This window comes from Bos indicus, chromosome 8, assembly GCF_029378745.1.
Source record: "Bos indicus isolate NIAB-ARS_2022 breed Sahiwal x Tharparkar chromosome 8, NIAB-ARS_B.indTharparkar_mat_pri_1.0, whole genome shotgun sequence".
In the NCBI taxonomy this organism is placed as follows: Eukaryota; Metazoa; Chordata; class Mammalia; order Artiodactyla; family Bovidae; genus Bos; species Bos indicus.
Window position 1 is genome coordinate 74,422,844 of NC_091767.1, and position 27,655 is coordinate 74,450,498.

Here is a 27,655-nt window from a genome sequence, read left to right on the forward strand (position 1 = left end):
TCCAAACATGTGCTTCTTCCAGCATGATATGAACTTTGTTCTCCCAGAAGGCCTCCTTCGGCTGTTGATTGGGAGGCTTCAGTTCTGTTTCCAGCTGAGCATGGACCTTAACTTTTCTAAGCCAATGTCTCTTCCTCTGTAAAGGAATCAGGACCACCTCCAGAGAGAGAAAGAAGGAGAAGGACAATTGCTCTGTGGACTGTTACTTTCGACTACTTGTGTGAGGGGGGAGTGTTTCTAGTTTGAAAGTGTGAAAGTGTTAGTCACTCAGTCGTGTCCAGTTCTTTGCGACCCCATGGACCGTAACTCACCAGGCTTCTCTGTCCATGGAATTCTCCAGGCAAGAAAACTGGAATGGGTTGCCATTTCCTTCTCCAGGGGATCTTCCTGAGCCAGGGATCAAACCCGTGTCTCCTGCGTCTCCTGCATTGCAGGGACATTCTTTACCGCTAAGTCGTTGGGAAAGCCCCGTTTCTAGCTTAGCTCGCCATTGAAATGTAGACTTCCTTTCTGGGCAGCAAGAAAGCTCTCCCAAGAGGGCTGTCCACGATGGGCAGGGCAAGGTAAAGACCACAGAAGTGTTAGAGGGAGATACAGAAGGTTCTAGAAGGCAGAGTCCTCCTCTGTTTAACCCTGTTCCTGGCTGGCATCACCTACATAGTCAGTCCCTATAGGGTCGCCTGGACTCTAGCACCCACAGGGGATTCCCTTTTGATGAGATGCACCTCCTGACAAAGACTCGGGCCCCCCAAGTTCTGTGGCTGACACATCAAAGGGCCCCTGCTCTGCTCCCTCACATCAAGATTTCAGCTCTGTGTCTTTGGGAAGGTCACTTGACATCTCCGACCTCAGTTTCCTCACCTACTGGTGAGGTAAAAATAAGACAGAAGAGGTAAAAATATATCATTTATGAGCCCCTTCAGCTCTGGTTCTCACCACCAATGAGTTTATAATCAGAGTCATTGTGTTTTCTCCCTCATCAATATCCCAAATCATTCCTTTTCTTTTTGTACTCATGACTTACCCCTCCCTGCCCTTGTTTCAATGAGCCAGGGTCTCTCCTTGGGGCCAATGACCTCAGCTTCCAGACTTTTCCATCTAAGAGGGCCCTTTGAGAGGCATCTAACCTAGTCCAGCAGTTCTAGCCTGGAACTCAGGGCCATTGAAAAGGACTTAGGTCGGGGGTTGCAAAAATGGAAGCATTTTCAGCCAAACAATGAGCTGAGCCACCCCAGGAACCCCTTTTAAAGTGAAATGTTCATGCTCTAGACTTTGTTAGAAAAAATCTTCCTCTTACCCTCACTTTTTAGATGAAAAAATTGAGGTCCCAGCAGGTAAGGTGACTTGGCATAGTTAACCAAGCATTTCTTTGGCATTTAAGTTAGATGGGATTCAAAAGAATTCACATGCTATAGCTTTTGTGGGTGTATGTGAGGTACCCAGAAAATTCTCAGCCAACAGAAGGAGGGAGGTACCAGAGCTGGGTTCCTCTGGAGACCCTACAAGACCTGGCTGTGGACGTAACCCCTGCCTGCTGCTACCCTCCCACCTATTTCTGCCGTCTCCCATCCCTGCCCGGTGGGGCACGGAGGGCCCACCAGTCCCCACGCCCCTCCTCTGACACGGGGCCCTTTCTGGGATCTGCTGTGCTCTGCACCCCACCCCCACTGCCTCTCATCTGTGGTGAAGCTGTGGAGGAGTGGGGTTGCTATTCTTTTTTCTGACTTCCTGTGTGCTTTCGGAAACCTCAGTGAAAGACCAACTAAAGGAAGAAAGGGCCAAGAACCGTTATGCCAAACATAGACTTACATCTGACATGTGGGGAGCTAGATTCATGACTTTTATAGAACCAGACCCCAAGGTTCTGACCGCTACCTGGTCTCTAGGGAACACAAACGCCTGGGCTGGGGTCCACTATGCCTCGGGAGGTAGCCCAAATGATTCTTGAGAAATATGTGTCACTGAAATCAAACGCATTAAAAGAGAATGCTTACTCACCTCTTTACCACAACCATTTTAATTTCTCTGTCTCCTTTTCTGCATGCAGCTAGTTGTAACCATGGGAGCATATATATTTGTGTAATGAATATGCATCGAATCTTTGGAGTTTTTTTTTAATATTACTTTAATTGTATATGCCTAAGTAGTCTCTTTATTAAATACTTTTTAGAACAGATGGAAAGTAATGTATGAGTGAAATTTTATACCTGGGTGAGAAAGACAAAACTATGGAGAAATACCAGGCTCCTTCTTTCTTTCTCTTTCATTTTTCCTTCTTTCCTTTCTTTCTTTTTTTTTTTTTTGATGGCACATTGCTGAGCTTTCTGCCCATAAACCCCCATTCTCAGGGCCTCCTACTCAAATCATGACTCAAACTTGAGTCCCTAAGGGTCAGTTCTTCCCCATCCCAGCCTGGCCACCTGGCATCATTTGTATGCCTGCCTTTGGGTACATGAGACCTTTTCCTTGCATAGCCCTTGTAAAAGGCTAACAGTAATTTTGCTACCTTTTGGGCTCAGGGAATTTTGGCTTGGGTTTTCCCTTTGTATTTTGTTTTATTTTTCTAACCAGGGGAGGAAAAAAATATCCTATCACACTTTGAGAAGTAGTTGAGAAGATAGTGAGAGAAGGGGTATAAGCTGGGGGATTTCTTGCCACTACACTGAGGGTTTCCCTCCCTTGGAACTAGAGTGGCTAGAGTTTTCAAAGACCAGAGTTCCCCCAAATTTTCTGATTTTTCTGAGCTCTAAATAACTGAAGCCACCTGTCTCTTGTCGCTCAGTCCATTTCCCAATAATAGGCTTGGGTAACAACAAGAAACTGAAATAGAAACCAATACTGTGCTTTGCACTCAGTCTCGATGACAGCCAGGAAGGTCCCACACTTAAGAATCATAACTCACTGAGACCTGTCTGCATCAAGTGTTTATCAGACACCACCCTGCTAGTGGGAGCCTGCAGCCTGGGAATGGGGAGACCTGGGGTTCAGCCAAGAGTTCTCAGATTTTAGTCTCTCTGAAACTAAGTGCTCAGCAGGGAGACAAAGGCCAAACCAGCCATTCTGCACCCTTAGTGTTATGTATCAGAATCACCTAGGATGTGATTTAAAAAGTAGATGACTGGGCCCCAGTTCAGAGGGCCCAGTCATGGAAACTAAGATGAGACTTCTTGTCCTTTAGTTGCTCAGTCGTGTCCGACTGTTTGCGACCCCATGGACTGTAGCCCGCCAGGCTTCTCTGTCCATGGGATTTCCCAGGTAAATTTGCTGCAGTGGTCTGCCATTTCCTTCTCCAGAGGATCTTCCCGACCCAGGGATCAAACCCGAGTCTCCTGCATTGGCAGGTGGGTTCTTTGCCACTGAGCCACCATGCTTTGGGATATTTACACTTGTAAATTGTTAAAGCAAAACTATTAATGTTCAGAGGCTCGCTAAAGAATGGTACTGCTAAGTACTGCTAAGTCAATTCAGTCGTGTCCGACTCTGTGTGACCCCAAAGACGGCAGCCCACCAGGCTCCCCCGTCCCTGGGATTCTCCAGGCAAGAACACTGAAGTGGGTTGCCATTTCCTTCTCCAATGCATGAAAGTGAAAAGTCAAAGTGAAGTTGCTCAGTTGTGTCCGACCCTCAGCGACCCCATGGACTGCAGCCTTCCAGGCTCCTCCATCCGTGGGATTTTCCAGGCAGGAGTACTGAAGTGGGGTGCCATTGCAGACCTTATTCAAGGGAACTACTACAGTGGGTTTTTGCAATAGGGGAAAGAAATTGAAACAAAACAAGGGAAAGAGGAAATTATTGCCAAGAACCACAGTGGGGGATGGGGGTCAGTGGATAGACAGAGTAAGAGGACAGGGTATTTCTTTTCTAAGTTAACCTAACAGGATTCTTACTGAAGGCACACTACAGTGATCAGATGTTACTTTGGGGGTGGGAGTAGGGAGCTATAGAAAGTAGGGAATTCTGACTAAACCTGCTTAGTGAGATTCTTACTAAAATCTGGACTCTACAAAGACAAGAACAGAAGCTGATATCCAGGCCTAATAGAGCAGAGGGGCTCAGAGGGGCCAGACTAAAGTTTGGTCAAGGAGAGAATCTTTATCCATACATGTATTAGCACATGAGCTCACAGCCAGCTGAAGAAGGCAGAGTCCAAGTGCTGTTAGGTGTTATGTATCAGGGCAAATAGTCCACTGTTTTCACCATTAGAATTCAGAACCCCAAAGGGAATTACCCTGGTGTTGTCTGTATGCTGAGGCCCCCTCCCCAAGTCATCCCAGACACAGTTACTGCAGGTGTGGCAGTCAAGAGCCCACACTCAGAGCCCTCAAGACAATGTGGGAATCCCATCTGGTCTCTGCCTCCTCTGTGACTTTCGGGAAGTCACTTTGCTCAGCCTCAGCTGTCCCATCCATGAGGTGGGTGATAACAGTACCTACCTTCTCAATTTGTTGTTAGGGCTGAACAGTCTTTGTGTGAACTGCTGCCAGTTCTCAGAAGTGAGCCTTCCACGAGTGTGCAGGGGAGAAGGAAGGGAACGTGGGCTCAGGCTGGAGACCTGTGGCAAAGAGCCCCCCACCAGGCCTTGCCATGTGCTCTGGTCTACTGGAGGACTGTCTTGGCCTGAGGGTAACTTTCTGTAGCTCCAGGTTCTCTTGGTAGCTTTTATTGAGCTCCCTCTCTGCCTTTTCACCCCAATTCCTGCTTTGAGTGGGATGCTGTTATCTACATATGGGGTCTGTTTGCTCTCTAGTCAAGCTCTGGATTGGCAAATGGAGGATTTGCCATTCTGGGCTATGTGGAGAGCACAGAAAATAAGAAAGTCAGACCATCAGAAGGGGAGCTGGAGGTCGGAAGGAGAAACAGGGCCAGCTTCTAGCCTTGTGGGAGCCACTTAATATTTGCTTATATTTAACCAGAGAGACAGACAGTGTGTGCATTCTCAGTCGTGTCCAACTCTTTGCGACCCCATGGACTATAGCCCACCAGGTTTCTCTGTCCATGGTATTTCCCAAGCAAGAATACTATTGTGGGTTGCCATGCCCTCCTTCAGGAGATCTTCCCAACCCAGAGATCAAACCCAAGAATCCCATGTCTCTTGCATTGGCAGGCGGATTCTTTACCACTGAGCTACCTGGGAAGGCAACCTAACAACAAAAGATCTTAACCTCTTTTCAGTTCAGTTCAGTTCAGTTGCTCAATCATGTCTGACTCTTTGCAACCCCGTGAATTGCAGCACGCCAGGCCTCCTTGTCCATCACCAACTCCCATAGTTCACTCAACCTCATGGCCATCCAGTCAGTGATGCCACCCAGCCATCTCATCCTCTGTTGTCCCCTTCTCCTCCTGCCCCCAATCCCTCCCAGCATCAGAGTCTTTTCCAATGAGTCAACTCTTCGCATGAGGTGGCCAAAGTACTGGAGTTTCAGCTTTAGCGTCAGTCCTTACTGTATGTAATTCAGAATGTATTTTTACATAGTTACAATCTGTACATAAGCCCCATTCCTTGTCACTTAACATTTTTAATATAAATACTAGGTTGGTCAAAATTCATTCAAGTTTTTCCATACGATGTTGTATGGAAACAGACTTTTTGGCCAACCCAGTATTTTCATGAATTACCACTGTTCATGTTTTTAAATGGGGTTTATCATTATGGATATTGCCTAGATAGAATTCCCCTTCAGCATTTCCCTGAACATTTTGTTCTGATTTCACTTTTACTCTATTATAAATATTATAGTTATGAACATTTCTGTGCACATGACCTTGCTTCCTCTTTAGATATGTGGGGTGTGCATTTCCCAAAGTTGAACAGCAATGTCAACCTATGTCAGTTACTTGTTTTGTTTTTGTTTTTGAAGTATAGTTGATTCACAATGTTGTATTTGTTTCTGGTATACAGCAAAATGACTCAGTTATACATATGTGTGTGTGTGTGTATATTGTGTATTTTCTTCAGATCCTTTTCCATTAGAGATTATTACAGGATGTTGAATATAGTTCCCTGGCTATACAGTAAATCCTTGTTGTTTATTTTATATATATATGTGTGTGTGTGTGTGTATACATATGTCAGAGAAGGCAATGGCACCCCACTCCAGTACTCCTGCCAGGAAAATCCCATGGACGGAGGAGCCTGGTAGGCTGCAGTCCATGGGGTTGCTATGAGTCAGATACGACTGAGCGACTTCACTTTCACTTTTCTCTTTCATGCATTGGAGAAGGAAATGGCAACCCACTCATGTTCTTGCCTGGAGAATCCCAGGGACGGGGGAGCCTGGTGGGATGCCGTCTCTGGGGTCGCACAGAGTCGGACACGACTGAAGTGACTTAGCAGCAGCAGCAGCAGCATATACATATATATATATAGTAAGGTTGTTCTGTTAATCCCAAACTCCTGACTTATCCCTCTCTCTCCCCCTTTCCCCTCTGGTAGCCATAAGTTTGTTTTCTACGTCTGTGAGTCTGTTTCTGTTTTATAAATAAGTTTATTTGTATTATTTTTTAGATTACACATATAAATGATGTCATATATTTGTGTTTGTCTCACTTAGTATGATAACTTCTAGGTCTATCCATGTTGCTGCAAATGGCAGTATTTCATTCTTTTTTATGGCTACATAATATTCCATTATATATATATATGTATACACCACATCTTTTTTACCCATTCATCTGTCAGTGGACACTTAGGTTGCTTCCACATCTTGGTTTTTGTAAATAATGTTGCTATGAACACTGGGGCACATGTGTCTTTTCGAATTATAGTTTTCGTCTTCTCTGGATATATACCTGGGAGTGGGATTGCTACATCATATGGTGGCTCTATTTTTAGTTTTTTAAGGAATCTCCATACTGTTCTCCATAGTGGCTGCACCAATTTACATTCCCACCAACAGTGTAGGAGGGTTCCCTTTTCTCCACACCCTCTCCAGCATATATTATTTTTGATAGACTTTTTGATGCTAGCCATTCTGACCAGCGGAGAAGGCAATGGCACCCCACTCCAGTACTCTTGCCTGGAAAATCCCATGGATAGAGCAGCCTGGTGGGCTACAGTCCATGGGGTCGCTAAGAGTTGGACACGACTGAGTGACTTCACTTTCACTTTTCACTTTCATGCATTGGAGAAGGAAATGGCAACCCACTCCAGTGTTCTTGCCTGGAGAATCCCAGGTACGGGGGAGCCTGGTGGGCTGCCGTCTGTGGGGTCGCACAAAGTTGGACACGACTGAAGCAACTTAGCAGCAGCAGCAGCATTCTGACCAGTGTCAGGTGATGCCTTATTGTAGTTTTTATTTGCATCCTCTAATAATTAGTGATGTTGAGCATCTCTTCATGTTCCTGTTGTCTTCTCTGGAGGAATTTCTGTCTAGGTCTTCTGCCCTTCATGAGTTGTTTTCTATTCAACTAGCTTATTCTTCAGGAAGCTGGTTCTGAATCAACTGGCAATTGTACTAGTTTTATTTCCAGTCCATTAACATAAGATTGTATTATTTTCTCCAGCTATGTTGGCTTGTTTAAAAGGTTTGTAGTGGTGCCTCAAAGTGTTTTTTTATTAGTATTTTAACTGCTGAAGATTTTCCCCTCTATTTTTAATTTTCCCAAGTCATTTCACACACAGGTGGCATCCTGTTTACTTGACAGGGCATCTAATTTCACTAAACTGAAAGGCAATCACTTCAATGTACAGATTGGGACCACCAGCATGTTTAATGGCTTGGATATCTGTGTACAAAAAGCAAATTTGTTGTGTCTACTGAAGTTGCAAAGAGCAGCATATTGGGGGCTCCCAGGTGGAGAAGCTTGTTCAGGAGGATGTTTTGGTTGTTTTCAAGTGGTACTAGATGAGAAGACAATATCTGTACTGTCAGACCTGGGTTTGTACTATCTAGGTGAAAATAAAAAAAACTTGAGTTTTCTTTTCATGGTCAATTTTTTTCTGTTTATTAAATGTGTCATCAAAGACAAAATTCTATACACCATGATTATAATATTAATATATCAAAAGGCGAGTATCCCTTTTGGCACTGCAAGGCTGGAAACTGACATTTATGCGTGGGATTTCATCTGAGCAGAATTCTGGGGGCCATACCAGAAAAGCAGTGTCCACCTGAGCACAGGAATCACTTGCTGTGAGGAGACAAAGCACAAAGTTGGGAGACTCGGGCTGTGGGCTTCATTTGTTGGGTTAAAATGGGAAATTCTGAGTTCTGGTCCTGCCTCTGACATTTAACAACAGTGACCCCGGGCAAGCTACTTGATCACTTTTCCTCATCCTCCAAATGGGAGTGACGTCTGCCTTGGGAGAGAGCAACAAGATACCCAGTGAGGGGGCAAACGCTCCAGAAACGGGTGCACAGTGGGTACTCTGTGTGTATAAAGACCCTCTTTCCTCCCATCCGTCTGTTGCCCTTTTAAAATATTTTTTAATGTGGATAAATATTTTAAGTCTTTATTGAACTTGTTACAGCATTGTTCCTGTTTTGTGTTCTGGTTTTTTGGCTGCAACTCATGTGGGATCTTAGTTCCCCAACCAGGGATTGAACTTGCACCCTTTGCTTTGGAAGGTGAAGTCCCAACCACTGGACTACCAGGGAAGTCCCTGTTGTACTTTTTTTAAAACAATGACCTGGATGGGGGGAGTGAGTCCATCTCTTGCATGGCAGCCCTGCAACCATTTGAGACCAGCCATCCAGTCCTCACTTCCCAGGACTGCCATCTCCCTTTAGCCTCAGGGTCAGCCCTCCAGGTTCCCAGGGCTCTGAGTGTCCTGGGATGCTTATCTTAGAACACAGCCTATCAAACCTCGGGGCCGTAGACCACCAGTTTCATAGATGCAGTTGTTCCCATGCAGAGCCCCGGGGGGAAATCACCATCCTTATATTAGGGATTTTTCTAGTAACCCCAACAGTGCTAACTTTTTGGCAGCTATTTCATGGTGACACAACTTAAACTCCACTTTTTAATCCATGCTGTTGCTCAACCACATCTTCCTCATCCCAGGATGGAGGAGATCTTTTTTCTCTACATGAAGAACTTCACATTTAGCCCATTTCACTGGTTGCATTCTTTTTCCCTTGGTATGTCTTCCCTCTCGTGCAGATGTCAAGGGTCCTTCAGCCAGAGCCACAATCTCCACTAATCCTGTGCTGATCTTAGTGCTTCTCGTCTGACAACCACAAACTCCTTAAAGCCAAGCGCAGCGGTGTGAACAAGGGCCAGTTCGAACAGCCATTGCTCCTCAGGTTAACACAGACGTTTGATCAGTTGTTGGGGAAACCATCTGACCAGTTGTGAATTCACCTGCTTGTCATCTGGCCTCCTCATTCACTTCTCAAGAAAATGGGGAAGAGCTCAAAACACCCAATGGAGCATGGATTCATCATGGTGCCGAATTTCCCAGCCCAATAACCAACACTTAAGCACGCACAAAAAGAGAAATGGGGTTTGCTGGAGCTGAAAGCTGGAAGAGATGGAAAAGGCTGAGACTGGGACTGATAGTGGAGAAGTTGGAGAATTTAGTTGATGGTTAATGAGGACAGGGTGTGGCTTTGAAAACTACAACTTTTAGGAAATTGGAGAGAAACAGAAGTTCCTTGAAAAAAGGAGCGAATCTTAACATTCTGTGCTTCTGGGTCTTCCCTCGTGGTCCAGCAGCTAAGACTCCATGCTCCCAATGCAGAGGGCCAGGCTTTGATCCCTGGTCAGGGAGCTAGATCCTACATACCCCAACTAAGGGTTCTCCTGCCCCAACTAAAGTTCCCACATGCTGCAATGAAGGTCGAAGATCCTGCCTGCCACAACTAAAACCTGGAGCAAACAAATGAATACAATAATTATATATTTTTTAAAAATTCTGTGCTTCCATACACCTTATAGTGTGTTGCTATCTTGCAGCACTGGCTGGCCATACCACTGCCAAGAGCAGGCAACATCCAGGGTCAGAGGTGGGCTTGAAGCAAGTGCTCTAGTCTCTGCCCCCATCCTATTCCCAGGTCTCTTCCTGATAAAACCCTGCAGGGCTGGGACCAGCAGGAGACACCCTTCTCTCCCCGAGTCTGCTGTCAGTGAGGTCACACTGGTAGCTTGAAATCAGAGATGCCAGAAGCATTTACACCAGAGAAATCAGGAAACACTGAAATTGAGCCATCTTTCCTCTGGATTGCTGGTTGTGAAACTCATGTACATGCTCAGTCACTTAAGTCGTGTCCAACTCTTTGCAATCCCATGGACTGTAGCCCGCCAGGCTCCTCTGTCTATGGGATTCCCAGGCAAGAATACTGGAATGGGTTGCCATTCCCATCTCCAGGAGCTCTTCCTGACCCAGAGATGGAACCTGCATCTCCTGCATTGGCAGGTGGATTCTCTATCACTGATCGACCCAGGAAGCCCATTGTGAAACTCATACAAAGGCATTATCTGAGCCTCTCCTCCTGCCTCCCATTTCTCACCTATGCTTCATTGTATGGCCCAAATTCTATTTTCTAAATGAAAATCTGCCTCTCCACAGGGTGGTATGTTGCTACCACCTCATTTCCCAACAGCCCTTCAGCACCCTCCTGGCCAGCTCTGTATCATGTCACATGATTTCCTGATCTTGCTGTGTTCCCCTTTCCTGAGACCCCAGGGACCCAGAGGCAAGTCCTTTTCTGTGATCCTCTGACACCTAGGGGAGACCCCATTAGATCCTGTATCACGTTGTGGCTGCTTTGCTTAATCCTTTTCCTTTTTACTGGATGAGTCCCTGCTTATGGGGACCCTCTTCCTTCTTCTGTTTATCTTCTTATCTCTGGATTCTGGCATGCCTCCTGAAACATAGCAAAGCAGAAAGGGAGAGAGAAAAGTAGGGGGAAGGAAGGGGAAGGAGGAGAAGGGAAGAAGAAGAAAAAGAAGGAAGGAAAAAAGGAAGGGAGGGAGGGGGAGAAAAACCAGCCAGCCCAAATCACTCATGAACTGGCCAGTTAGAAGCAAGGGGAGGGGGATTTTGTGAAGGGTTGGGGAAACAGGGGCACCCAGAAGTCACAGGAGGTAAAAATGCTCTGCCCAGCTGTGAGGCTCAGAGCCTTTGAACTAGTGAGAGAACAGAGGTTCTGTGAACAAGAAAGGGCAGGTGCAGCACCTCAGCCAGCCCCCTCCAGCCCCCTGAGAGCCAGCCCCCGTCAGGGGACCTCTGGTCACAAAGTGCTGGCAAGAGAATGAGCCGGAGTGGGTATTGTGTGCGGAGGTGGCAGGCTGAAAACGCGATAGAGTCTCAGTAGAGGTTTTTTGAATGACATTGAATTAGAGCTGGCATTAATCACAACCTTCCTGGGTCCTTCCTTTGCAAGATAGTGGGGAGGGATGCTTGGAGAGGAGGGGAAGGGATTAAACAAGTGATGGATTGGGCTTCCCCAGGGCAAGCAGAATGCCTCCACCCAGTGGGAACTGGGGTTTGAAAGGGCTTGGGCTGGGGAGGGGCACTGTGTGGAGCCAGTAGGGCCCGGCTTCCCAGAAACACAGGCCTGGCTCCCCAAGACTGCAAGGTCATTGCCAATTCGTTAAGTGGCTGTTCTCAGCAGGCCTCTGCAGAGGAAAGGCATGTGTTCCCCATTTTGTTGATGTGGAAACGGCAAGAGGAAGTGACTCAGAGACAGAGTGGAAATAAAGTGTGTGTCTCATGACATTCTGGCTTCTGCTGGACGCAGAGGACTGGCCTTTCAACTGTGTCCTGGGGGGCCTCCTTCCACGTACAGAACAGACGATGGCTCTAAGTGTGAGCAGAGGGTTGGAGGTGGAGGTGATCTTTTCAGGTGCCAAGGTAGATGGAGCGGGTGGGCACTGGTACTGGAGATAAGAAAGATTGTCACAACCCTCTGAGCCTTGACTTACTGGCTCTGTTTAATCTTTTACAAGTGGGCACTGGTATTGGGTTTCTGATTCTGTCTTCTGCCAAGTCACAGGCATTTAAAAAAAATACACATGCCAGGGAGTCTATCTAAGTAATCTCTGATTTTTCAGAAAATTCTCTAGGATAGGTAATGTTAGCCTCCTATCCCAAGAAAGGAAACTGAGGTCTTGAGAGGTATCTTGTCCAGATCACACAGCTGATAAGCAGCAGAGACTGAAGGCCACCACACTGCCTAACTGTGAAATCCCTCATGAGTAATGCCCCAGACTTGTGCAGCATGGCAGCCCCGAGGGCATGAGTTTTAAACCAGGTTCAAATGAGTCAGGTGTCTGTGCTCTCTTCCTGATACTGTGCCATCTTCCTGATTAATGGTGCCCTGTCTCTGCTCCCTGAAATCCAGGGCAGAACTTCCAATCCTCAAGACTTTGCCTTTTACCCTTGGAACTCCCAGTGTCACCTCAAGTCTGGTTGCCCAAGAGGCCCAGCTTCAATGTCAGTTGCCAAAGGCTATTACTGTCATCTCATAAATTAATGAACATTGGAAAACCAAACCAAAAAAAAAAAAAAAAAAAGGTGGAAAGACAAAGAATGAAAGACTGCCCCTGCGCCTCAAATGGAATACATTGAGCTTTATGATGGATTCTCTATAGTGTCCTTATTTTTTCTCATTTTGCCAAGGACACAGCAAAATATCACCAAAGGCCATCATCCACCTGCCAGCTGCTGTTTGGGAACTCTGTCCCATCCCAGCCTGACGTCTCAAGGTACAAGGGCTGGTTGGTGGCAGAGCCGGACACTTGGTTGGCAGGACATGATACCATGGGTCCTCTAATCTTTGGCAACTCAGCGGCCTTAATTCTCTGCCCTTACCAGTTGTGTGATCTGGACAAAGTCACCTCACTGGATCTCTCTAACATTACCTATCCTGTAGACTCTTTCTAAAGAATGAACGATTGCTTACACAAGCTCCCTAACACACCGTGTGTGTTCAGTAAGATGTAACGTTACCCTGCAACATCTTCAAAAACAAGAGTATATTTTTCTAACAGAAACAGACTCACAGACTTAGAGAATGAACTCGTGGTTGCCAGTGAAGAGGATGGGAGGAAGGGATAGTTAGGGAGTTTGGGATGGATGTATACATCTTGCTATATTTAAAATAGATAGCCAACAAGGACCTACTGTATACATGGGAAACTCTTCTCTATGTTGTGTGGCAGCCTGAATGGGAGGGGATTTGGGGAGAGAATGGATACATGTATATGTATGGCTGAGTCCTTTCACGCTCCACCTGAAACTATCACAATATTGTTAATCAGCTATCGTTGTTCAGTTGCTAAGTCATGTCTGACTCTTTTCGACCCCATAGACTACAGCACACCAGGCTTCCCTGTCCTTCACTATCTGCTGGAGTTTGCTCAAACTCATGTCCATTGAGTTGGTAATGGTATCTAACCATCTCATCGGCTATACTCCAATATAAAATACAAAGTTAAAAATAAATAAATAAATAAATCTCCTAATTTTCCCCCTGCCCGCTTCAGGTAGGTGAATGTCTCGTGTTGAGTGTCCTGTATTTTTATCCTGAACTCTTCAGGGACACAAAGACTGTTCAGCTTCCGTCAGTGCCCTTGGCAGGTCTTGTCCAAGACGTTCTTAGAGCCAATCAAAACTTTTCCTGTTTTAATTTGAGCCCATTTCCTTGTGTTTGTTATTCTTTGGCTCTGACTTGGGCAGATCTGGGGGTTGGGAGGCAGCCCGGAGCCCACACTGGCTCACTGCCAGGGTTCTCCCTGGGGTGGTGGGATGGTCTCTGCTCCGCCAGTGCTCACAGGGTCTGGGGCTGGCCAGGACGCAGGGAGAAGGGGTCACCAGGCTGTAGTCCAGGTCTGGACTGGAGGGCAGGGGTTTTGACTCGCACATGGAGAGCCAGAGGATTTTGTGATCATCAAAATCCAGAGGCAAGCTGTCAGTGAGAGATTCACATTATCAGGCAAAGTCTGGAGGAACAGGCAGGCTGTGTTGTCAGGAAGCATGAGCTAGAGTCAGTGGGTTATTCTCCTGTCTTCCACACTGTCTTCCACACTGCGTCCACTGCCGTTAAGTTGGTAGATTGAAATCAGCCGTGGAGGGCTGGGAGAGAAGACCATGCATGAGGCTGAGGGCTGTTTTCTCTAAGACCCCAAAGGCAGGTAACTGAGGCTTTGATTATAGAACACCTTTCAGTTACTCAGCTTCAGAGAGTTCAGGAGGGACCCCTTTGGCAGTTCACTGCAGATCTGTACTGACAGCTGGTGGTTTCGGATGCCCTTGAGGGAGTTGCCATGTGTCATCAGAGATGTGGGCACCACCTTTCTGGACTGAGGTCTTTTGCCCAGACTCTTAAGTCCCTCAAGGACCTGTCATGACCACATCCTAGCTTGGGAAGGGGTGACACTCTCTAAGCCACGAGGGTTCAAGACTCTTCACAGATTGGGATGTTCCATGTTGGGCTGACACTTTTTTTTTTCTTGCATGGAGTTTGTGCCAGTGTCAGTGGTATCAAGGTACAGAGATTTCCCATCTACCCCCTGCCCTCAAACATGCATAGTCACCCTGGCTACCAACATCCCCCACTAGAGTGGTACATTCATTACATTCTGGTGTGTGGTGTATGTTCAATCGCTCAGTCATGTCCAACTCTTTGCAACCCCGTGGACTGTAGCCCACGAGGTTCCTCTGTCCTTGGAATTTTCCCATCAATAATACTGGAGTGGGTTACCATTTCCTTCTCCAGGGGATTTTCCCAACCCAGGGATTGAACCTGCGTCTCCTGCTTGGCAGGCAGATTATTTACCACTGAGATACCTGGGAAGCCCAGGTCCTTATTGTTATCTATTGTATATGTAGTAGTGTGTATATGTCAGTCCAAATCTCCCAATTTATCCCTCCCCACCCCTTACTCTCTGGCAACCAGAAGTTTGTTTTCTACACCTGTGATTCTATTTCTGTTTCATGAGTAAGCTCACTTGTCACTCCATCCTTCGGCCCCCAACTCCTAGTCTAGGAATGTCCCCCTAAAATCACAGTCTCTTGTTAGAAGGGAGAGATTTCTCTGTAGGAATGGGTTTCGATGAGAACTAAACTTAGTCTATAACGGAAGTTCCCAACCCAGCCTGAATGTTAGAAACATCCTTGGAAACTTAAAAATACCAATGCAAGGCCTCCCCCAGACCACCTCACTGACGATCTCTGGGCATGGGTCAGGATTTAGCTTCCCAGGGGATATTAATGCAGAGCCAAGGTTGGCATCTCCAGTCTGGTGTAAGACTTCCTTTGCTCCCTTTGAGTATCACTAAAGCAGGAATAGCTTTAGACCAATGATAGTAAACCCTACAGAGCTGTTGTTGAATCAAGAAGCCATGGCCAATGTTGGCTGAGATTCGGGGTGAACTGAAGATTCCTAGGATATTTATAGTCCATGTAGATATCAACCAAACTGTCATCAGAACTGGGCTGGGTCTTCTAGGGCCCCAGTCGCACCCCCCAACCCCCTCGACACCCCTCCCTCAGCAGAAAGACCTCTCAGATTGGGATGCCAGGGTGCCATCTGATATGGTGACAGATGCTCTGGGAGATGACTTCCAATGGGACTGAAGCTGCCAGCCCTGAAACCCAGGCTGGCGGCTGCAGGTGGGTGTGGGCAAAGCCATCAGCCCCTGGCTGGTCCCCTACCTGGACCCTTTCTTGGCTTCCCCATCCCACTGCCCTCCAGGCTACCCATTTTCCACTTCTGTTTCTTCCAGGCTTCTCCCCTCTTGTCCCTGTTTCTCTCCTGCTATTTTCTACTGTCTTGCTCTTCACTTTTTCTGCTCAGCTGTGCCTTGGAACCATGCTGGGGCCGCCTCCTCTCACAGCTGCGTTTGCAAAGTGTGGGCCCCTTGCCTAGGAGCCAGTGTGGGAGGAGGAAAGTGATGGGGAGAAGGGGCCCCCCACAGAGAGTGCCCGCCTGCGCGCACCAGGTCCTCTGGCTGGTACCTGGATGTTCATTCAGACTGCTCCTTTACACTTCCGCTTCCCCATCCTCCGAGCCGGATGCCTTTAAGGGGAATCTTCAGGAGTAGGAGGATGTGTGCTTGCTGGGTGCTGCCCCTGGGGAGTGAGGCAGGTGGGCTCACACCCATCATTTCAGGGCTATCCCTCTGCTGTCTCCGCAGGACTGCGATGTGCTGGTCCTAGCCGCCGTCAGAGAGGATGTCCGGGGTGTCTGAGGCCCTGAGCCGAGTGAAGGTGGGCACATTACGTCGGCCTGAGGGCCCCCCAGAGCCCATGGTGGTGGTGCCAGTAGACGTGGAAAAGGAAGACGTGAGGATCCTCAAGGTCTGCTTCTATGGCAACAGCTTCAACTCTGGGAAGAACTTCAAACTGGTTAAATGCACTGTGCAGACCGAGATCCGGGTGAGTGTGGCGGGCGCCACCTGCTCCATCCATTTGTCCGTCTCTCCCTCACTCTTCCTGGGTGACTGAGCATCTCTCCTTCAGCCTGACAGCTCTCCTGTATACACTCCTTGGATGGCGGGGAGGGGTGGGCACCAGAGGGATGCTCTCCTCCTGCAGCTCTGGGCTTCCTCTCCAAGGCTCTGCAGCTCTAGGGGTGGGGGCAGAGTGTGTAGCCTTCCTTCAAACCCTAGATCATTTGCTCAAGCTTTGATTTATCTCATTTCAACTTGTTCCTTATTTATGACATTTGAGGCTCTGCAAGAGATATACGTGCTCCCTCCCCCCTCAAAGAGTTCACACTCTCATGGAATTGGAATAACACAAGTGATTGCATTGAACACAGAACAAGAGTGACTTTTCCAGACATGCCCTGGATGCTTAGAAAAGGGAGCTGTGGAGACATTTAGAGGATGGTAATAAACTAGAGATGCCCTTGACCAGGTATCTGGTTGCCAGGCCCTTTCTGAGGCTGTACTTCAACAGGTTCATTCTCATCCAGGGTCACAGAATCTGTTTTGCAAATCCAAGTACCCACAGTCACCAGGGCACCTTAACACCAGGAAGCTAACTCACCTTAACCAAATGTATGAGAGCTTGTCATCAAAAGCAGAGCCACAATACACCGATTAATTTTAAATGCAACATTTATTGAACAATTCCTATCTACATGGGGCTTCCCTGTGGCTCAGATGGTAAAGAATCTGCTTGCAATGCAGGAGACCCAGGCTGAGTTCCCAGGTCAGGAAGATCCCATGGAGAAGGACATGGCAACCCACTCTAGTATTCTTACCTGGAGAATCCCGTGGACAGAAGAGCCTGGCGGGCTACAGTCCATGGAGTCACAAAGAGTTGGACATAACTAAGCAACTAACACTTTTCTTTCTTTCCTATACATGCCTGAATCAATCCCTCTACATTATCTGGTTGAACCTTTGAGATAGATACAGCAAGGATATCGTTTTCCACTGCTCAGAGTATTCCTTTCTGATGATGCGAAAGTAAGCCAAAGCCAAACTGATTCTCCAGAGCTGGCTTTGCTGGGTTTGTCATTTGAACAAAGGAAGCAGGAGGATCTTGGGAACACTCATCAGATCTGAGTGAGCTGGATGAACCATCTTCAGTCCTTTAATCAGCAACCCTGCCATGTCCCGGAAGTCAGCATTTCCCAGACTCGGCAATCGTCTCTTCCAGTCGGCACTGGCAGCAGCCTCTCCACATCTGTGCATTTGGCTGCTTTCTGTCTGTGCACATGCTGTGCTTCAACACACTGAGCCAAATGTAATTGATTAGGTCACTGTCTTGGCCTATTGTCACAATTGATTCTGGGTTGGTTCTTCCCTCTGTTTCCTATAACTGATCTGATGAGGGTCTTGTCTGTATCTTATGGTTCCAGATATGTGTGTACAATTATGTCCCAGAAGTAAGTCCTAGGCACTTTCCTCCAAAAGGATGTTTTCAGATCTCCTTAACTCTCTACTTCTTGAGCCTTCCTTTGGGTATATCATCTTTGCAGATAGCTGATGCCATCTACAATGGGGTTTACAGTTTAATTTCAGAAGGCAACCCACTTTCCATGTTTGGAGCACCTTCTTGCCCTTTGGGGCTGAAACCCAAAGAGCATGTGGTTAGACTAATCAGATTAGGATGTGCTCTGTGGTGTGCATGCATGCTAAGTTGCTCAGTCGTGTCCAACTCTTTTCAACCCCATGCTCCTCTGTCCATAGGATTTCCCAGGCAGGAATACTTGTGTGGATAGCCATCCCCTTCTCTAGGGTACCTACCGACCCCAGGGATTGAACCCAGGGCTCCTGCATTGCAGGCAGATTCTTTACCATCTGAGCCACCAGGGAAGCCCATGTTCTGTGGAGGTATGGTGAAAGGGGACCCGAAAGGATTGGTGGATTGGAAGAGGCAGCACTGAAGAGGGCTTTCTAAGAGGAGGACATGGCAAGGACAAAGACAGAGAGGCTGCTGAACCGTGGGTAGCTGGGTTTGGCTGGGGCATGGGTTATATTTAGAAAAGTATCTAGAGTCAAGATCAGAAGGGAAATCTGATGGTGGATAAGGGAGGGCTTAGAATATCAAGCTGAGGAATCTGGGCTCAGACAGGCACTAGAGACACACAGCTTTCAAGCAAGAGAGAGGCTTTCCTGGAGCCGTTTGATGTCTTGCTGGGTGCTTAAGGAGAAAAAATACAAAAGCCTACAGAAAGGGCAAGGAGACCCGAGCTTAGAAAGAATGGCTCAGGGACTTCCCTGGCCTCCAGTGATGAAGACTTCACCTTCCAATGAAGGGGGTGCAGGTTCAACCCCTGGTCAAGGAGCTAAGATCCCACATGCGTCATGGCCAAAAAACCAAAACACAAAAGAAGCACTATTGTAATACGTTCAATAAAGACTTTTAAAATGATCCACATCAAAAAATCTTAAGCAAAAGTGAAGAATGGCTAGTACTTGAAGTATTATCTGGAGAAGTATGAAAACAGAGGTGGAAAAAGAACAAAGAAAGAAGTGATAGCCTCCTAGGAGTTTATGTCCCAGCCTTCTGATTTTTCCTGTTTCACATCTGTCCTAGAGGCAGCATGTCACCTGCTCACTGAAAACAACCATGGCTTTAAAATTATCTAGACCTTGAGCTTGATACCACTCCACCCTTACTGGTTGTATGGCCTTAGATCCAACACTTAGCCAACCTGGCTCAGGTCCCTCACCTAAGGATTATGCCTGCCTGTAGCCTCATTGTTAAGGATCAGAGATGGTAGATGAGAAGCATCCAGAATATAGCAGGAGCTCAGTCCTTGGAAATTATTGACTGTGTGGGTATTATGTCTTTACCCTGCTCAAGAATCCCCAAGGGTTTCTAACTGCCTGTAGAATAAAATTAAAATCATCTTCTTTTAGTGTTTATCCACTTACCTGTCATATCTTCAAGTAAAGTAAGATGATCAGATTTGTATTTTGAAACAGCTTGTAGTGTCCTGCAAGATGTTAGGAAGTGCATTCTGGAGAAGGTTTTTTTATGGTCAAAGGCGTTTGGAGATCCTTGCTTAAATAATTCTGAACCAATTCCTTTGTGACAGGACTTCTTAGAATCTTTAATATGCTGTTCTGCATGATGGGTTCTAATAAAGAGCCACAGCAGTGATGTTCTCTTCAGTTCAGTTCAGTTCAGTCGCTCCATCGTGTCCAATTCTTTGCGACCCATGAATCGCAGCATGCCAGGCCTCCCTGTCCATCACCAACTCCTGGAGTTCACTCAAACTCACGTCCATTGAGTCGGTGATGCCATCCAGCCATCTCATCCTCTGTCGTTCCCTTCTCCTCCTGCCCCCAATACTTCCCAGCATCAGAGTCTTTTCCAGTGAGTCAACTCTTCGCATGAGTGGCCAAAGTACTGGAGTTTCAGCTTTAGCATCATGCCTTCCAAAGAACACCCAGGACCGATCTCCTTTAGAATGGACTGGTTGGATCTCTTTGCAGTCCAAGGGACTCTCAAGAGTCTTCTCCAACACCACAGTTCAAAAGCATCAATTCTTCAGCGCTCAGCTTTCTTCACAGTCTAACTCTCACATCCATACATGACCACAGGAAAAACCATAGCCTTGACTAGCCGGACCTTTGTTGGCAAAGTAATGTCTCTGCTTTTCAATATGCTATCTAGGTTGGTCATAACTTTCCTTCCAAGGACTAAGCGGCTTTTAATTTCATGGCTGCAATCACCATCTGCAGTGATTTTGGAGCCCCCAAAAATAAAGTCTGACACTGTTTCCACTGTTTCCCCATCTATTTCCCATGAAGTGATGGGACCAGATGCCATGATGTTAGTTTTCTGAATGTTGAGCTTTAAGCCAACTTTTCACTCTCCTCTTTCACTTTCATCAAGAGGCTTTTTAGTTCCTCTTCACTTTCTGCCATAAGGGTGGTGTCATCTGCATATCTGAGGCTGTTCTCTTAAGTCAGTCATTTCTTATTTGCCTAAGAAACCCTTTCTTGTATGAGTTGGAGAACCAGTTCTCTAAGAAATCATTTAGGGATCTGTTTTCCCTCAATTCTGACCAAAGTACAAAAAGTGTAGGAGAGAGGAAAGGCTGGTGAAAGGCAGAGGAATTAGGAAGCCATGGCTGTCGTGTAGGTGGGATATGATGAACTAAGGGAGTGGCATAGGTTACAAAGACAAGTCAACAGATCCAAGTGCATCTAAACAGGCAGAGTCAACAGAACTTGATGATTAACTTGATGTAGGGAGGAAGAGAAAGAAAGGAAACAAGGATGACTCAAGCTTTTGCTTGGGCAACTGAATGGGCGTTGATACCACTCATTGAGATACCAACAGAGAAAGGAAGGACATTCTGAGATTTCAGCTTTATGAGTGTTCTGTTTGACATTTTTATGAAACACCCTCATAGAGGAGCATGGACTTGGAGCTGAGGAGGGAGAAAGGCCCTAGAGATGAGGATTTGGGAGTCATTATGCAGTGGATATCATACGAATAGGTAGGATCACCCACGGAGAATGAAAAGAACAAAAGAAAGGTTCTAAGTAGGAAACCTTGGGCAATCGATTTCTAAGGGGCTGATAAAGAGGGGCAAATGAAGGAAAACCAAAGAATCATCCAGAGGAAGATGAAAAGAACTAAGAGAGCAGGAAGGAGAGACAAAGGCAGAGGAAACGTTGAGGAAAGAGTGGTTAGCTGTGTGAGATTCTCAGAAAGGTCAAGTCAGATACGGCTAAAAATAGACTCATTGACTTCACCAGCAAGTGCTATAATGCTCTTTTTCTGGTCAATTTCAATGAAAAGATGGGGGAAGAAGCCATTGTGCAGTCAGTTGGAGAGCAGAGACCGTGAATGTTATCATTCCAGAGAGGCTTTGCTCATGTAAGGAAGGAAAGAGGAAAAAGCAAGAGAAACAGTGTTACTGGCAAAGGAAAGAGCTTTTGCTAAGATCCTGAAGTGACCAATACATCTGTTAGTTTTGAGGCTAAAGGATGTCCAATGTTGAGTAGTTAAACCATGTTAACAATTTTGGATTTTACCCCATCTTCCATGGAGAGCTACTGATAGAGTTTAAATATGTGAGTGACATGAGATTGTGTTTTTAAAAGATCACTTGGGTTACACAGTGGAAAATAGATTGGAGAGGGCAAGAATGGATGTGAGAAGATGTTAGGGGGCTATCGTGATGATCCAGATAAGAGATGATGGTAGTTTAGATTGAGACTCTAGCCATGGAGGTGATGGTGGTGATCATGATGGTGATGGTAATCTTGATAGGGTTGATGGTGCTGGTGGTGGTGCTAATGGTGCCGGTGGTAATGATGGTGATGATATAATGATGGCATTCATGGTGATGGTGATGACAGTGATGATGGTGGCAGTAATAGTGATGATGACGGCGGTGGTGATGGTGAGGATCGATGATGATCATAATGTTGATGGTATTGATGGTGGTGGTGATGATGGTGTTATGGTGATGGTAGTGATGGTGATGATGGTGGTAGTGATGTAATAGTGGTACTGCTTATGGCGGTGGTGATGATAATAGCAACTAGCAATTTTGAAAGTGCATCATAAGTATTATCTCATCAACTTCTCAGAAGAAACCTATGAAGTACATACTACTATTATCTCCATTCTCTATATATGGAAATAAGGTTCCGAAGTGTTAGGCAAATTGCTAGTAAGTGGTGGAAACTGTTTGCAAACCCAGGCAATCCAATTCCAGAGCCTGCACTCTTAATCGCCATGGTTTAGGGAGAGAAGTGATTGTAATCCAGAAAATTTAAGAGATGAAAATGAAAGGTTTTGCTAATGAACCAGAGATTCAGAAACAAAGAAGAAGGTGTCAAGAACAGCAGCTCTAGTTCAGGTGGTCAGGGTCCCACTCCCTAAGGTGAAAGACACTTGAAGAGAAACTAGTTGGAGAGTAGGGAGATCCCAGAACCAGTTGTGGACTGTCGAGCGCAACTGGGATGCTCTGACATTTTCATGTCATGTTATATATGTGAAAATGTTGAGTAGACTGTTTGATACATGATTCTGGAGGAAAAACTGGGCTGGAGATAGATACTTGGATCTTGTCAGCCTCTGGGTGGTGGTTAAAGCCATGAATGTGGGTAAAATCATCAATGAAGAAGTCCTGAATAATTTCATCATCCATTCCACAAGGATGTGTTGAGTGCCCCCATGTACCTGGCACCATGCCGGTTGTGGCCTGGAAGTAAAACCAAACCCCCAAACACAAATACAATCCCTGCTTTCAATGGGCTTTCAGGCCAAGGACCCACAGTAATGAATGACACTGACCCCCACTGATGAATGAACCTTTACAAATGGAGACAAGTGCTCCGACAGGAAGACAGAACTTCTGTGAGAGCACAGAGTACAAAAGAGCTTGGTCTAAACATCAAGGAACTGTTTAGCCTTTCATGGCCTTTTTGTAGATGCTGTGTTCCAGTCCTTTTAGATCCAGACCAGTTTCCCTGCCCAAGAATCTCCTAGACTGGCCACTCCCACCCTCTGCTTCCAGTATTTCTTTCCCCAGCTGGGCTTCATCCTCTGATGGATTTTTCTCCTTGCAGCTCTGTATCTTCTTTCACCATCTTCTCTGCGTCAAAGTACTGCCAGTCCTTTCAAGCTTGCCAAGCACTTGTCCTTCCACAAGAACACTCCAGAAATTCTGACCTCCAAATAGTGGAGGTGTCAGAATTGTGTCTGATGGAATAGAAGCCATGGAGAATGGCCCTGGTACAATCCACTTGGCAACACATTTCCAAAACATAGTTACTCCATGTCTACTTGCTGATCTCGTGTTTTCCCCTTTTTTCTCAGCCTCTTTCTACATAAATACAGTTGCCTCAGGATGTTTTCTCTAGGTTGTTAAAAGCTTTGTAAATAAGCCCTGGCCCCTGTGTTTAGGACCCAGCAGAAATTAGACAGGTGTTGGAGAGAATGGAGCAACGTGCTGAATGAGAAATGGAGATTGCTCCTCTTGATTTCTTGTTTCGCTTTTGTTTGATATTCATAGGAAATTGTGGGGGGGGGGGGGCTCTGGAGCAAGTGGAGGCTTCTATCATCATATATTTTTCTAACATGCTAATTTGCTTGTCGGGAAAGAGGTTAAGATAACACTTTGCAAACAGCCAGCTGAGTGCCACCCAGACGTGCCCACACAGGGCGTCTCTCTTTGACTCTTACAGCCTCTCCTTTCTCTCTCTCTCCCGTCTTCCTCTCCCTCCTCTTTTCTCCTTCTCCTCTCTTTCTTTAGGGTAGGTTGACCATATGTCCCAGTTGTATGGGGGAGTCCTTCTTTCCACACACTGTCCAGGAATGAATATGAACAGTACCCCTGCCAATCTCAAGAGCATCATGATTCAGAGGATAAATCACCTACAGCTAAGTGCCATTCTCACTCCTCTCTGCATAACACACTGATTGGCTGGTTCGTGGTGTTTTCTCTCCCCTGCTGACACCAGCTGACCCACACCCTGCATGGACCCATCTCTCTCCATCAGTGGACCATCTGTGTCTCACACAGGAGGGCCTTAAGCAGAAAATGAGGCACTTGTCTGTGATTCGGTGTGGTTCCAAGGATGTCAGCAGAGCCCCCACATTAAAACCCTCTCCCTCGGCCAGCCTCTATTGTGCTGAAAAGCCGTGATCAATATCTGTCCTTGGGACTTCCCTGGGGGTCCAGTGGTTAGGAGTCTGTGCTTCCACTGCAGGAGGCTCGGGCTCACTCTCTGGTCAGGGAACTAAGATCCCACATGACATGTGTACAAAAGAAGACAAACAAACAAAAAGATCCATCCTTACTTAGTCCCGAAGCATCACCCTACTTAGAATCCATGCCTACATCCCCGGGAGGGTCAGAGACAGAGCCATCTTGTGCCCTTTCCCAGCTGGTCCAGTTCTGTCCCCTCCCCTCTACAGCAGTGATTCCAGGCTGTGGGGCGGCCAGTAAAGGCCACTCACCTGGCGTGTGAGGAGAGCACAGTCCAGTCCAAAGGCAGCCTGCTGTACACCTGCTTGGACTCATTGCCCTCCCTGTAGATTCAGTGGTCTTACAGTACATCCCAGAATATTCCCAGAGAGGCAGATCCCAGATGCTGCCACCCATTGTCCCTGCCCTATCTTGTCAGACATTCATCCCAGTTACTCTTGAGTTTAAACTTATCACTTAACCAGACACAGGGTATTATGGCTTGAACATGTGCCCCCTCCCCACCCTACCCCCGGGTGGCTCAGTGGTAAAGAACCCACCCTGCCAATGCAGGAGACGTGGGTTTGATCCCTGGGTTGGGAAGATCCCCTGGAGAAGGGAATGGCAATCCACTCATCTTCTTGCCTGAAGAATCCCCATGGACAGAGGAGCCTGGTGGCCTACAGTCCATGGTGGTCACAAAGAGTCCGACATGACTGAGTGACTGAGCAGGCATGCCCCCTCCAAAATCCGTATGTTGAAGTCCTGACTCCCAGTGCAGTGGTACTACGAGGTGGGCTTGAGGTCGTGACCTTTGAGCTTCCATGAGGTCTTAGTGTGCTGAGAAGAAGGTGAAGAGACAAGAGCTCTGTCCCCTGCCATGTGAGAACACAACAAGAGGGCGGCTCTCTGCAAACCGGAAGACAACGCCCACCAAGAACTGGATCTGCCAACACCTTGACCTTGGACTTAGCCTCTCCAACTCTGAGGAGTACATGTTGGCATGTAAGCCACCCAGTCTGTGGTCCTGCGTTACAGTAGCCTCAGCAGACACAAGACCAACAGCTCTTTGTGGTCAGAGGAGGGTCTACAGGCCACAGTTCATGGGCTCAGGTTGTTTCCAGAACAATCCAAGCTGCCCTTATCATGTGTCTCCAGAGGGAAGATCATGAGGCTGAGGGATAAGAGGAAAGGAATTCGTGTCCTGGGAAGCTACTATTGCTAAGAGAAAGGTTACCCTAAAGAGCCACACAAGACCAGCCCCCCATGCGTGAGACCAGTCCCTGGAAACCCGAGACAAAGGTTCAGCCAGGAAACCACAGATCGACACCACAGAGACACAGTGAGACAAAGAGAGGTACATTCACAAGGACCTCCTCCTTTCAACACCCTCTCCCCATTTCCTGTGTGTGCTTAGCAGCCCAGCCCACCCACCCCCAACACCCACAGAGGTGAGCGAGAGGCAACTGTGCAGACCTCTGGGCCCTTTATTCACTGCGCACCCAGATTCATGACGTCCGCAAATTAGCAGTGAGGTGCCAGTGCTCACATTTCTATTTTTAAATGGCAGTCGCATCACTGAATGTCCTTGTTAGGTACAGGCTTTTAGCATATCTAAATGAATGCTTTCAGAGTGATAAATCATGTTAACTTTGATTACTTTGTTCTTCAGGCACTTTTTAAAAATTATCCCTTAGGTGCGTGGAAAACTCAGAACTTGTCCTGCTGTTGTTATTTGTTCTCTAGAGCGGCTGTTGTAAATCACTGTGGTCCTTGTGGATTAAAACACAAAAGTGTTTTCTCGAATGGCTCCCAAGACTGGAAGTCCTGTATCAAGGGGTCCCAGGACTGGGCTGCCTCGGAGACTCTAGGATGGAATCCTTGTTTGCTTCTTCCAGCTTCTGGCCACTCCAGACTTCCTCGGCTTGTGGGCTTACGGTTGCATCACTGCACTCTTTGCCTTCATCTTCACGTTCCATTCTCTTCTCTCACTGTTTCACTCCTTTGTGTGTCTTTTATAAGGACACTAGTCATTGGATTTAAGAGCTGTCGCCTACCTCAGATAGTCCAGAATGATCTCATCTTGACATCCTGAACTTGATGGCATCAGCAGAGACCCTTTTTGCAAATGAAGTCATGATCACAGGTTCCCAGACACCCAGACCCATCTTCAGGGGGCCACCATTCAAACCCTCAGCGGGATTACAATGGCAGATGCTGGTACCCTCGTTCAGGAGCCCATAGGCCTGTGTACACAGTACACAGGGTGGTGTGAGTACTTTGCAACCTTTTTACATCCACACTGATACAAGGCCAAGTGTCAGAAAGTGACCACAGGCTGATGAAGGCCTATCACTTTGCCCTGCCCTCTCCTGAGACTCTTGGTTGCTGGCCAGCTGTGGGCTGTCCCCACCCCAGCCCGATTCCCATGACAGTCAGCCCAGGTGACACCATGGGCTGGTCCCTTGTCCCTCAGCAGGTGACCTCATCCAGTCACAGAGCTTGAAATTCTGATTTTACCCAGTGGCACCTAAGTGTGTAATACTGACTCCTTCCATGACCCCAGGCCATAGGTACACCTACCTGCCCACCATCTCCACTGGCTGCCCACCTCCGTGTGAAGAAACAGCTCAGAATCCTCTCCTGAAATTCACTTCTCCACCAGTCTTTCCAGCTCCACCAACTGCAGCTGTTCTTTCAGTGACCATGTCTCTAGCTGTCAACCTCCGAGTCCTCCTTGAATTCTTTCTTTCTGTCACACTCTGTACCTCATGCATTAGGAGATCCTGTCTGCTCGACTATTAAAACATATCCAGATTCTGAGCATTCCTCCTCAGCACCTCTGCTGCCTCTTCCCTGGTCTAGGCCGACAGCATCTCTTACCTAGAATAACGCATTCACCTCCTTACTGCCTCTGCCTGTATCCCTGTGTGCTCCATTCCACAGGCAGCAGACATGGTGAATTTTTCAAACACAGGTCAGAGGGATATAGTTAAGGTATACCTTCGATCATATCACTGCTCTGCTTTAAACTCTCTGGTGCCTACCTTCCTCACCCAAGGTAAAATCCAAAGTGCTTGCCTTGACCTGCAACAGGACCTGCAGGCCAAATATGGCTCACTACCTGTTTTTGTTAACAAGTTTTCGGGGGGACCTAACTACACTTGTTGTGTATTATTTCTGGTGCATTTGAGCTACAATAGCAGAAGTGAGTAGTTGCAACAGAAACCATCTGGCCACAAAACCTGAAGTATTTGCTACCTGACCCCTTCCAGAAAAAGTCTGCTGACCTCTGGCCTGGTCTTCTGACCTTTTCTGATGTCATCTCCTCTGTATCTTCCCCACCTCAGCCCCACTGGCCTCTTTACAGTTCCCCAAATGTGCCAAGCACACAGAGCTTCATAAATGCTCCCCCTGGGGACTCTGTACATCTGGTCCCTTTGCCTGGAAGATCCTTCCCCTCACAAGGCCATCCCTCTCTCCCTGACTTCCTTCAGAGATACATTCAAATGCCCCCTTATCAGAGAGAACTTTGTTGGCCACTCTACATAGAATGGCTCAGATGTTAAAGAATCTGCCTACAATGGAGG

At 47.0% G+C, this 27,655-nt stretch overlaps 1 protein-coding gene across 5 annotated transcripts in view; it reads left to right on the forward strand.

Moving 5' to 3' along the window:
• Positions 1-27,655, forward strand: part of PTK2B (protein tyrosine kinase 2 beta) — a 138,899-nt gene that overhangs the window by 57,284 nt on the left and 53,960 nt on the right. For 4 of the 5 annotated variants that reach the window (XM_019966392.2, XM_019966393.2, XM_070794965.1 and 1 more), the window contains exon 2: positions 16,084-16,324. The exons of the other annotated variant lie outside the window; for it this stretch is intronic. In XM_019966392.2, the coding sequence (XP_019821951.1) occupies positions 16,121-16,324 (204 nt within the window). In that variant the 5' untranslated portion in view covers positions 16,084-16,120. The remainder of the gene's footprint in view (positions 1-16,083; positions 16,325-27,655) is intronic. 5 annotated transcript variants of the gene reach the window in all.